The following is an 11,871-nucleotide window of genomic DNA, read 5'->3' as shown; positions in this document are numbered from 1 at the left end:
TCAAGATTCGTTGAAACTTGATGAGCAGTAGCATTTCTACTGTTCTTGAACTTGAATCCTGGTGGGAAGCCGTGCAACTTATAACATTTGTCAACAGTATGGCCTAGCTTTCCACAGTGAGTGCACAAAGGCCTATCTTTGCCTTTGAAGTTGGTTCCTGAGTTCTTGGTTGCTAGAGCAGTGGACTCAACTCTAACAACATTATGCACTGACCTCTGCATTTCCTCTTGGATGAACAAAGAATGTGCCTTGTTGACAGAAGGTAAGGGATCCATTAATAGGATTTGAGACCTTACTTGAGAGAAGGCATCGTTCACTTCCATAAGAAATTTCATGGTGGATTCCTTGGTTTGAAGGTTCTTCAATCTTTGGTTAATTCCACATACGCACTGACCACAGGTACACTGGGGAAATGGACTCAGATTCTGCAACTGGTCCCACAAAATCTTGAGCTGAGTGAAGTAATCAGTGAGGGATTGCTCTCCCTGATGAATCTCAGTAATTTGCTTTTGGATGTTGAAGATCTTGGTTCCATTTCCTTGACTGAAAGTGTCACGAAGGTCAGCCCAAATCTCCAACGCAGTGTCTCTGTAGATAATGCTTCCTTGGAGCTTTGGTGATACAGAGTTGATAAGCCAGGTTCCCACTACATTATCAGCACGAATCCATGCTTGAGCAGCCTCTGGAGAATTCACCAATGGCGAAGTGATGGTCAAAGATCCATCAATAAAACCTAGCTTATTTTTGCCAATCAGAGACTTTCTCACTGATCTTGCCCAAGCTGCATAGTTTTCTCCTCCAATCAGTGGCTGAGAAGTAAGTAGTGCTCCTGGATTTTCTCCAGGGTGTAAGAACAGAGGATTGCTAAGATTATACAAATCTTGTGAAGAAGACGAAGTAGTGGAGGTATTGGCTGTTGCTGCTTCTGCCATTGAAGGTTTGAGAAGCTTGTAGAGTACAGTAATGGTGAATTGAAGACTCAAAGAAGGCAATGATGTTAACAAAGCTCTCTGATATGGAAATCAAGAACAGAGAGTTGAAAGAAAACTCAAAGAAGATGATGATGATGAATGAGAAGAACAGAGAGTTCCAAAATTGATCTAAGAAACCCTAAGAAATCCTAAGAAAATTAGAGATGCTTTCGAAATTGCTCTGATACCATATGAAATTTGGGTGAAAAACTATTCTCATTCAACTGAATTTCGTAACTGTACAATCACATATATATACTAACTTAACTAACTTGCATATATATGTGAACATATTGCAACAAACTAACTAACTATAACAGAATTTCTCATGTGTCTGACTTAAGCTAACAAACTAACTAATTAAGAAGAAAGGAAATACTACATGCCGTTTATGTATATTAATCAAGTAAGCTAAGTAAACCACACTGCCGTTTAGGGAAACAATTACAAGTTTTTGTGTTCTTCAACTCTGAGAAACGGGCTGGACTTCTACTGATCTGTGCTGCACTAATTATGGGACCTGATGCATTGGCACCTGATGCACAGCTGGTGCATCCTCTGGTGTGGCAGCTGATGCATCCTCTGGTGTGGCAGGTGTGGCAGCTAGCATTTCATACATACCGCTCCATGAAGATAAACTAGCTTACTTAGCTTATCTATGTTCAAATCCTTTGACTTTCCGTTGTCCAACAAATGCTCCTTGATTTCTTCTAAAATCTTGGCTTCCACTGATGGGTGTGTTGCCAGAAGCCAAAAAAGCCACGTGAGTCCGGCACTTATGGAGTCTCTCCCTGCTGCCAAGAGATTAGTTGCAGTGTCCCTTAGAAACTTGTTGGATTTTGTAATATTACTACTCATTTCTTCTTCTTGTTCCTCCATAACTATAGCTGTCAACAAGTTGAATTTTAGTTCCTCCTTCTTCAGGGTCACTTCCTCTCGCTTGGTTGAGATGCATTCGTATACAAATTCATCAAAAACTTTCCAAGCATGTGATAGCTTCTTCTCCGATCCAATTTGAAGCCTTCTTTGTAACTTCCACCATCTTTCTGGCACAATGTGTCGGTATAACAAACATTCCTCTAATTGATCAAACGCTTTTGCATGGGAAACATCTGGGAATTCAATGGAGAGACAGTTTGGATCAAAACCCAAAACCACTAAGCAAGCACTATCGAATGTGAGACGTTGAAAAATGTCTTGTAAATCCACCTCAATTCCAAAACTTGAGACATGATCAAGAACAGGAATGAGGCTCTTTTCCACTTTTCCCTTGACAAATTGCTCAAAGAACAACTTAAACTTCTTGTCTTTTAACACTGTGTGAAGTAGCTTCCTCTGATATGTCCACGAGTCAGAATCAGAATTGAAAATCCCATCTCCCAGAACATCAAAAATTTCCTGGAACTTCTGCCCTTTTGTGTAGTTAGAAAAGTTTTTGCTCAACATGTGGTTGATGTTCAGGGGATCACTCGTGACCATGAAGGTCATGTTGGTGAACCAAGGACCCTTAAACTTGAAAGTGCCCCCATTTTGTTTTAGGAGCCAGGTAACATAGTCGTGCACATTGGATGCATTTTGAAGAAGGCCTGGGAGCATTCCGACAACAGGCCAATTTGTAATGGTTCGGCTTTTGTTCCATCTCAAATGACAAAGAAAAAGGAAGCATAGAAATATTGCAACAAGTATCTCTGGGTACAAAAGTATGGCCATCGGAGTTGTATGAAGTTTTCTTTAGGCCCCAAAGTTGTATGAAGTTTTGTAGGCTTGCATGGAAGAGTCTTTGCCTACCCTTCTATTGAAGTAAAATATCAGTTAGGATATAAAGAAATAAGTCCACTTGTTTGTTATCTAGTTTAGGATAAGGTTGCAGATGGGTGATATGCCGAAGAGATTACGTTCTCTCGTCTTCCTGACTTCTTGTCAGTGATAATCCTTCTTTTCGGAGAATGGAATAATGAAAACTTTATCCCAACATTTATCCATAGATGCTTAATTAGTATACGTTTATTTGTAAATTTCCTTTTAAAATTATATGTACAAGAAGTCTGTTTCAGGGGATGGTTATTATATTTTAAACGTGAATATTAATTGTATATTTGATTCTCAACTTTTGATCTGGTCTTGTTTTAATCCTTATGGTTGAGGAGTTACTCCACAAGCCTCGTGAGAAACTTACCTAAAAATCTAGGCAAGTAATTCTGGGTACAATAGTATGGCCATCGGAGTTGTATGAAGTTTTCTTAATTAGTTCTCCAAAGTTATATGAATGTTTGATCTCAAGGCACGACCAGGAAGAATGGTGTACCATTACTTTGAAATCCATTATCAGGTTTAAGATAAGGTTGGCGATGGGCTAGTGTCAGATAATAATTAGCTAGAAGACATTACGTTGTCAGATCGATCGTGCCAGTGAGCATGGTGATCTCAGGAAAATCTATCTTTCTGGGGCAATAATTCTGTGTGGATAGAAAATTATTGTTTATATGTGAATAGGAAATTATTGTTGCACGCACAAGAAGTTTGTTTGAGGGTATAGTTATTACTTTAAACTAAGCTGTGACAGTGCTTATGCATGGGAGTAATTAACAGTAACGATGACAAAGTTATCATCACTTCGGAATTCGTGTTAAGTATCAATGTATTATATGTATGGGTCATGTTGAATAAATGCAAAAACTTTCATTTCGTCGAATGGGCATAGGGTAATCAATGGCTTTTTTATTTTTTCTTTTAGTGAAAATATTATTTTTGTTTTTATATTTTAATAACAGTCAATTTGTAGATAAGTTGGTTCTTACCGACAATTTATTAACAGAAAATATTTATGTGGTAAATGGCTTGCATCATTGGCACACACGTAGCTAATAAATATTAAAATAATATTTAATTGCTACTTAAAGAGCCCCAGCAGCAATTTTAAAGAACAAAAAAATCCACATCAATATATATATATATATATATTTGAAAGGATTATCTTTTAAAAACAAATTATCCAACTTTTCTTGGACTTTCTTGTTAGCCAAACTGAGGAACTGAAAACACAAAAATCAAGCTATACCCTAAAAATGCTTTCGATATCTCACAATAAGACTTATCATTATCACCTACTAACCATTCGAATATGTATTCAGCAACACAAAAGTAGCAAATCCCATGTCACATGAACACGGACAATCATACAGTACTCAACAACTGCTCCTCATTTTACACTAACAAAATCAATTGATTAATTCACAATTCATAAACAGAAGGTTATTATTAAACATTTTTTCCTTACTTATACCAACAATAACTATCTCAAATTAATTTAAAAAAAAAAAAACTGAAACCCTAAAAATTTTGAAATCTTAAATTTCTATTTGACAACCATCGACGACCCCAACAATCAACCTCGCCACCTCTGCAATCTGTGTGCCGCAATGAGCTACCATGGCCCTATAGGTCCCATCATAGGCCTCTCACAATTACAAACCTCCCAACCACCGCTACCACTGGGTGATCTCGTCACCGTAAAGCCTTTAACCTCACGCGCCTCCGAATCTAACTTGAAGGAATCATCTATGTGGGATTCCCATAAGGTAGCGAAAGAGAGATCGAAGTTAGTGCGGAAAAGGAAAGTGATTTTGGGTTTTGGCTTGGTGTAAGTGCCTAAGCCAGATGATGAATTTCTTTTATGTTGTGGGTTTTACTTTTAGGTACTAGTAATGATTCTGAGGTATTTGAGTCTGGCTAATTGGTTTACAAAATTGGGTTATGGTGAATTTTCTTGGTTGAGATTGACTTTTGTATTTACGGGTTGTTGGCTAACAAGAGAGTGCAAGAAAAGCCCGATGACTTTTAGGGTCCGTTTGGGAGTTTATAAATGAATGGAATGGAATGAAATGAAATGATCATTAAAGGAATGGAATAGAATGGAATGGAATGGAATGGATTTAGTAGGGAAAGGAATGAAATAGAATGAAATTTAAAAATCCTGTTTGGATGTTATAAAATAAAGGAATAGGATGGAATGAAAAGTAAGTAATACCTTTTGGAAGTGACATTGAAAGGAATGGAATGGAATCATTTTATAATAACATTACTATTATACCCCTCATTTTAAAGAATATAAAAAATAATCAATGAGAACTTATAATTGCTTTGAAATGTTTAGTATTTAGTGGATGATGTGAAACTAATTAGCCACAACTGGGTCTGTGTTAAATTATTGAATTACAATATAGTTTTGTCAAGGTGAATAGATTGCATCATACTAATCAATAATTTAACAGATGAAAATAATGGCATGAAAAATTAACAATAGCACAATTTCTTTATTTCAATTTGCAAAATTTTTTTAAGGGCTGCTAGTTTTAGATTGGATCTTTTTTGGCTGATGTGCTTTACAATGGATGTGATAATTTAATACATGTCCATCTCCCAAATTCTTTAAGGAAAAAAGAAAATTTTATTGTAGCTAAAAAACAAGTTATGCATATTTCTATATTGTAAAGCAATTCACGCATCACATATTTATTCTCAACAAAATAAATATTGTCTAACAATGCAAACAAATCTCTTAAACAAAAAAAAAAAAAAAAAAAAAAAAAAAAAAAAAAAAAAAAAANTTGAATTACAATATAGTTTTGTCAAGGTGAATAGATTGCATCACACTAATCAATAATTTAACAGATGAAAATAATGGCATGAAAAATTAACAATAGAACAATTTCTTTATTTCAATTTGCAAATTTTTTTTAGGGGCTGCTAGTTTTAGATTGGATCTTTTTTGGCTGGTGTGCTTTACAATGGATGTGATAATTTAATACATGTCCATCTCCCAAATTCTTTAAGGAAAAAAGAAAATTTTATTGTAGCTAAAAAAGAAGTTATGCATATTTCTATGTTATAAAGCAATTCACGTATCACATATTTATTCTCAACAAAATAAATATTGTCTAACAATGCAAACAAATCTCTTTAAAAAAAAAAAAAAAAAAAAAACTCTAGTAATGAGTCTTGCCAAAACAAAACAAAATAGCATAATCCATTCCTAAACTAAGGTTGGCCAAAAAATCCCACACTTTTTTAATTTTTAGACCTAGACATCAGTGTTAATTTTCAGCTGTCCACATATTTAAAGAATCATTCCATCCAAAACCACTCAAACCATCTTTAAATATGTCATAGCATTCATGAAAATTCTTTTTCAGTGTCTTCTGTCGATTTTTCACCTTATCCTTGTTAATCTCTATGTTAAATTTTTCAACCAACTTTTTCACTATGTCATCATATGCCTTAGAGGTAAAAGTTCCATTAACTCTACCACTTATAGTCACCTGATGTAAAAAAACATCCACTAAAGCATCATCCATAACACTACTCCATTGTACTTCTTTGCTTGGATCTCCACCATTCTTCTTTGATATCTTACCCATGCTATAATTAATAAGACAAAAAACACATATAAAATATTGTGTAAATATTAATACTAATTATCAAAAGATAGAGAGCAATATCAAAATGAAAAGAGAAATTTGCATAACATTTAGGTCTAAGTAATTGAAACATAGCATAGTCTTAAACGACATGACAACAATAAACCTAAAAGCTATCACATTTGGACATAGTTTTGCCACATGGCTGTTGCTATAGAATCTCTTATAATATCTCCTTGCCTAGCATCCTCATCATCTTCTCTTGGAGTAGAGGCCACATGTTCACGATGAGAATGCAAAACCTCTTCATCAACTTCAGCAATAAGACTTTCATCAGGATCGACACCCATTAAATAATTATGAAGTATGCAACATGCTAAAATGATTTCATTTTGGGTGTCAACACAATAATTAGGCTCTATAGTACTTGCTATGATAGGAAATCTCTTTTTAAGTACACCAAACGCTCTTTCAATAGCAGTGCGCAATGACGCATGTCGCAAATTAAACAATTCTTTAGCATTTTCAAGGGGACGAACAGAGTACTCTTTTAAATGATAACGCACTCCCCTATAAGGTGCAATTAGACGACTTCTATTCATGTATCCCGCATCAACAAGATAATATTTACCTAATAAACAACAACAACCATTAATTATATACTACAAATTTTTTAATTATAAAGAATACACCCTAATATTTATTTGAATTAAATTTACCTTGTGGGATTTTCAAGTTATCGTTTCTAGTTAAAGCATTCTTTATTATTCTTGAATCTGAACAGTTCCTTCCCAACCTGGTAATACATATGTGAATTTCAAATCAAATGAGCATGCCGCCAACACATTTTGTGTTGTATAACCCTTCCTACCCCGATATCTTGGTGCATCCTCATTAGACACTTTGACACGAACATGTGTTCCATCAAGTGCCCCAATACAATCCTGATATTAACATTATCTCTCAAAAACATTTACCTTAAAATATATTTGTATTAAACTACTATCAAATATAAATTATATGCATGGTATATTTACCTTAAAATATGGGTCGAACTTACTACTTTGTGGTATTTCAAGTGGCACTTGGGTTCCATCAGGTTGTCAAAGGAATTGATCCTCTAACATAATTATTGATCTTAACACGTTATGAAAATGGCGACTAATGGTCTCACCAGAACAACAAAAAAAGAAGGACATTGTACAAGTCGTCTGATTATGTGCTAGCATGCGAAGAAACTTGCTAACTTGCTCTTCAACCGTGGCATGTTGTGTGTCTTGAAGATCACCATCTCTCCGCAAAATGTCACACAAACCTTGAAAAGCTTGTGGACCCATGCGTATTACATCATAGCATTTTTCACTATTCCTAAGTCGAGACATTAGTTCATCACTAACTTTTTGTCTTTCTATGGTTGATTGTGCAATGTGGGGAACACGTCTTCTTTTTAGTCGTTGCCTTTGATGGATAATGTAACACAAATAACGGCATGTAACATGAACCAAGGCTAGTTTCCACATAAAGTCCGAAAAAATTATAGTCTTAAGTACCTCATCATTCAAATCCATCTAAGTAAAAAAAATAGTTATGTTATTAGTCAAACTTAGAAAATTATGGGCACATGTTCTAAAAAAATAGTTACGTTATTAGTCTAACTAATTATGAATGTGTTACAACTAATCTAAAACTAAAACTGTTAAACTATAAACGTTAATTTTGTTTGAGATTCAAAGTGTTAAATTATAACATTATCTTTCACCCGTATTTATGATGCAAACATCCCACAATAACACTAGATTCACAGCCATGGCAGCAAAGAGAAAGAGGTGTTTTATACTTTTTTTTGAGGATTAATATGTCAAATACTTTAATGGTAGCAGACAAAGTTCTAAACTACTCTAACTCATTAAAGTTCTAAATTACTATTATTTTAATTAAAATACTTTTCATTTTACTTTCTTCTCACCCGTATTTATGATGTAGACATGCTACAATAACACTAAATTCACAGCCATGGCAGCAAAGAGAAAGTGGTGTTTTGTACTTTTGTCAAATACTTTAATAGTAGCAGACAAAGTTCTAAACTACTCCAACTCATTAAAGTTCTAAATTACTATTTTTTTAATTAAAATACTTTTCATTTTACTTTCTTCTCATTTTAATTTTTTTTTACTCTTGTTTTTTTCTTATCCACACACCTGTCTTTTGTCTAAACTTGTACACTAGCTTTTGTAGACATTTCCTCTTAACCATACACGCGGTTGAATTAAAACTGCAAGTGTAAAAAGCAAATCAGTTGAGGAAAAAACATTGGAGGCACTTCCTCTTAACACGGCACTTGCTTTGTAAATAATAGAAGAAGCAAAGAGGAATCAGAGTAAAAAGCAAATCAGTTGAGTTCTCCAGCAGTTCTCACTTTCAAATTTACAACAGTTCTATAGCAGTTTTTTTAGCAGTTCTCACTTTCAAATTTCTAAATACAATTTTTCTTTAGCTATACAAGTAACTTTCTTTATTTCTTTGTTTCTTTTCTTTGTACAGAATGCTAGTTTGCTTTGGTTTTTAGGTGTACAAAAACACTATATATCACTCTCATGAATGACTAGCAAATAGTTCATAAAAAAAATTAAATAAAAAAAAAAAGACTAGAAAACAACTGAAAAGAAAAAGAAAAAAGATAGACATACTTGGTTTGAGCAACCAAAAATTGCAGCAGATAAAAGAAAAAGAAAGACCAGCAGCAGCAGCTTCACTTTGCAGAGGACGGGAAATATGTGCAAGAATGATAGCAATATTTTTTTACGGCTGAATGAGAAAAAAAGGGCTGATATTGAAGGGGGTATTTTAGGAATTTTTACAAAAATTTCATTAAACTTAAATTCATTCCCTCCAATTTCTCCCAATTTTGAGGGGAACAAAAATTTGAAGTTTTGAGAAAAAAGGGAGGAATCAGCATTCCCTCCTAACCATTCTATTTCCTCCTACTTGAACTCCCAAACAAGGAAATGGATCATCCATTCTCTCTGTTAAAACTCCCAAACAAGAGGAAAGAAGAATATTCTAAAAATATTCCTTTTGTTCTGTTCCATTCCATTCCCTCCCCTCCTTCCAAACAGAGCCTAAAGTTTACGTGTTGAACGTTTTTAGTCCATGATGTTTCAAATGAGCGATCTTAATCTCTAAAGTCTAAAAAATGAGACCTAATGGTCCTTTCCGCTGGTTTCATTAATTTTCTTGTGTACGTGGCTAATGGAGCTCATAAGGTGTTCTCTGATTATTGATGTGGCATTTTGTCTGATTTTTTGAATTAAACAATACACAATGGCCTTACCCAACCCAATTTATCTAACCCAAATCTGTTTATTAAACTCCAAATTCAGATTCACGCATGTAGGAGCATTTTTAATATTAAATAAATAAAATGAATAAATGTAATAACATAAATGTAAAGATGTGGGAGTAAATATGGGAGATGAGGAGTTAGTGTAAATGTTTAATCCCACATTGAAAAGGAGAGAGACTTTTTTATTCTTTTTAATTGTGGTGATTAATGGGCTAAAATGTATTGACTCAGATATTGGGCTAGATACGTGCGCAAGGGGGAGGTGAAGAATGGAGGTATCAAAATTGGAAATGAATCAGCCTCTTGGATCCTCTTACTTGACAGCCCATTTAGAGCAATTGCCATATCCGTTGTTTCATTCTTCAGAAACTCCTTATCAGACCATTAATTGTGTAACTCCAGCCCATTAAATTAAAATCCAGCAATTAATCTTGTAACACCCACTACATCAGAATTATGGACCTAATTAATCAGAATAAATTGGGTAGTAATTTCGTGAGCCCATTGAGCCTATAAATAGACTCATTCAGACTCAATCCAAGTTACTGAAATTACAATACACACAAAGAAAAAATTAGAGAGAACACTTTGTGCAGAAGTTGTTCTAGTCATACGACACTTGTTGGGTAGAAGGTCTGCACCGGTTACAAAGTTTAGCCAACCAAGGGCTTGAATCTCCTTAAAGAGAGCGAGTGCCGTGCCTCAGTCCAAATAGTGTTGTGTAATTTCTCTTTACGTTAATAATATTCAAAAGTATTTTCAGTTTCTCTTTGTGTTATTTCTATTACCATTGTATTTGCACCAACAACACATTATGAGCCCAAAGACAGTAGGGTCAGAAATCTTGTTCAATTTGTGCATGCACCTCCTAAAGTGACATGAGTATAAGTATAAGCCACTGTTGGTGGTTGATAAAGTTATTGTTAGTAGGTTACAGAGTGAAGTTTTAGAAGAAAAAAAACATATAACAGAGAGTAAAGAAAGCAGATGGTAGATAGTAGATAGTACCTGGTAATTGATGGCTCTTTTGTGAATTTCTTGGGGCAACAGTGGATAGTGGTGAGGATACTTGTCTACTAAATACTGTGAAATGGAAAGATTGATGAATGAGAGAGAATGATAAAGACAATGAAGAATTAATTGGTAAAAAGGGATATAGAAAATAGTACTCCCTCCGTCCCATTTTTTTTCTCCTGTTTGAAAAGTCAAACTTTTTAAGGGAACATCATTTATTGTCTTGTCTATCTTTTAAAAATGTATAAGTTTCCAAAACTACCCTTAAAAAAATTTATCAAAAAATTGAATTAGTAAATTAATAAGGGTATAATAGGAACATTAGTAAATTAATGACTTTTATTTTTAGAAACAGGACAATATTTTGGGACATCTCAAAATAGAATAGAGGACAAAAAAAATGGGACGGAGGTAGTAATATTATAGTTATACCATGAGGATGGCAAAAGAGTCGGCAACTATGGTGTCTCCATCGACGAGCACAGAAACATTACCAATAGGATTGAGCTTTATAAACTCTAGGATAGATAGATAGATAGATATGTTTAAAAAAAAAAAAACATACATGAAATAGTAAGTACAAAGGCAATTTAGTTTAAGGAAAGCAGAGCAGTTGGAAATAGCAAAAAGCAGTTAGAATTTAGAGGTCTTGGTCCCACCGGGGATGAATTGCTCTCCCTTCGACAAGTTAACTGATTTGTACTCATATTTCAGCCCTACTCAATCATCACAGAAAATAGAATATAACAATTGAATGAAGCATTAATGAAGAGACAGAAAAAGAACTTACGTTTGAAGTTGAGGGCAATACGAACACGGAAGGAACAAGTGCTCCACCGGAATGAATACAGCTTCAGCTTCTTCACCTCACCGCTTCCACTTCCACTTTCACCTTCCTAATACATAATAATGATAATATTACAATTTAATTAATTTTACAAAAGAAAAAGACGATAAATAGATAGAGTAACTTTTTTTTGAGAAAGTTACTGGTAGTAGCAGTGGTAGCATGCCATTTAAATTTAAATTTAATCCAACAAAGTTACTTAAGAGTGAGATTTATTTTGTGAATTTCAGTTTTTTATTATTACAGAGCAGCTGAAATGCAGCAAATCAGCGTTTTTAA

The 11,871-nt window shown here is 34.2% G+C and overlaps 1 protein-coding gene across 1 annotated transcript in view; it reads right to left on the bottom strand.

Annotated features, from left to right (window-relative positions):
- The window catches only part of LOC111999611 (noroxomaritidine synthase), a 7,033-nt gene extending 4,339 nt beyond the window's left edge, over positions 1-2,694 (bottom strand). The window contains exon 1 of the mRNA XM_065768232.1: positions 1,594-2,694. Coding sequence (XP_065624304.1) covers positions 1,594-2,681 — 1,088 coding nt within the window. The 5' untranslated portion in view covers positions 2,682-2,694. The remainder of the gene's footprint in view (positions 1-1,593) is intronic.
- Between the last annotated feature and the right edge of the window lie 9,177 nt (positions 2,695-11,871).

Source organism: Quercus suber, unplaced genomic scaffold (assembly GCF_002906115.3).
Source record: "Quercus suber isolate HL8 unplaced genomic scaffold, Cork oak 2.0 scaffold_909, whole genome shotgun sequence".
NCBI classification, from domain to species: domain Eukaryota; kingdom Viridiplantae; phylum Streptophyta; class Magnoliopsida; order Fagales; family Fagaceae; genus Quercus; species Quercus suber.
The sequence above is the reverse complement of the archived record's forward strand: the minus strand, read 5'-3'. Positions and strand labels throughout refer to the sequence as shown.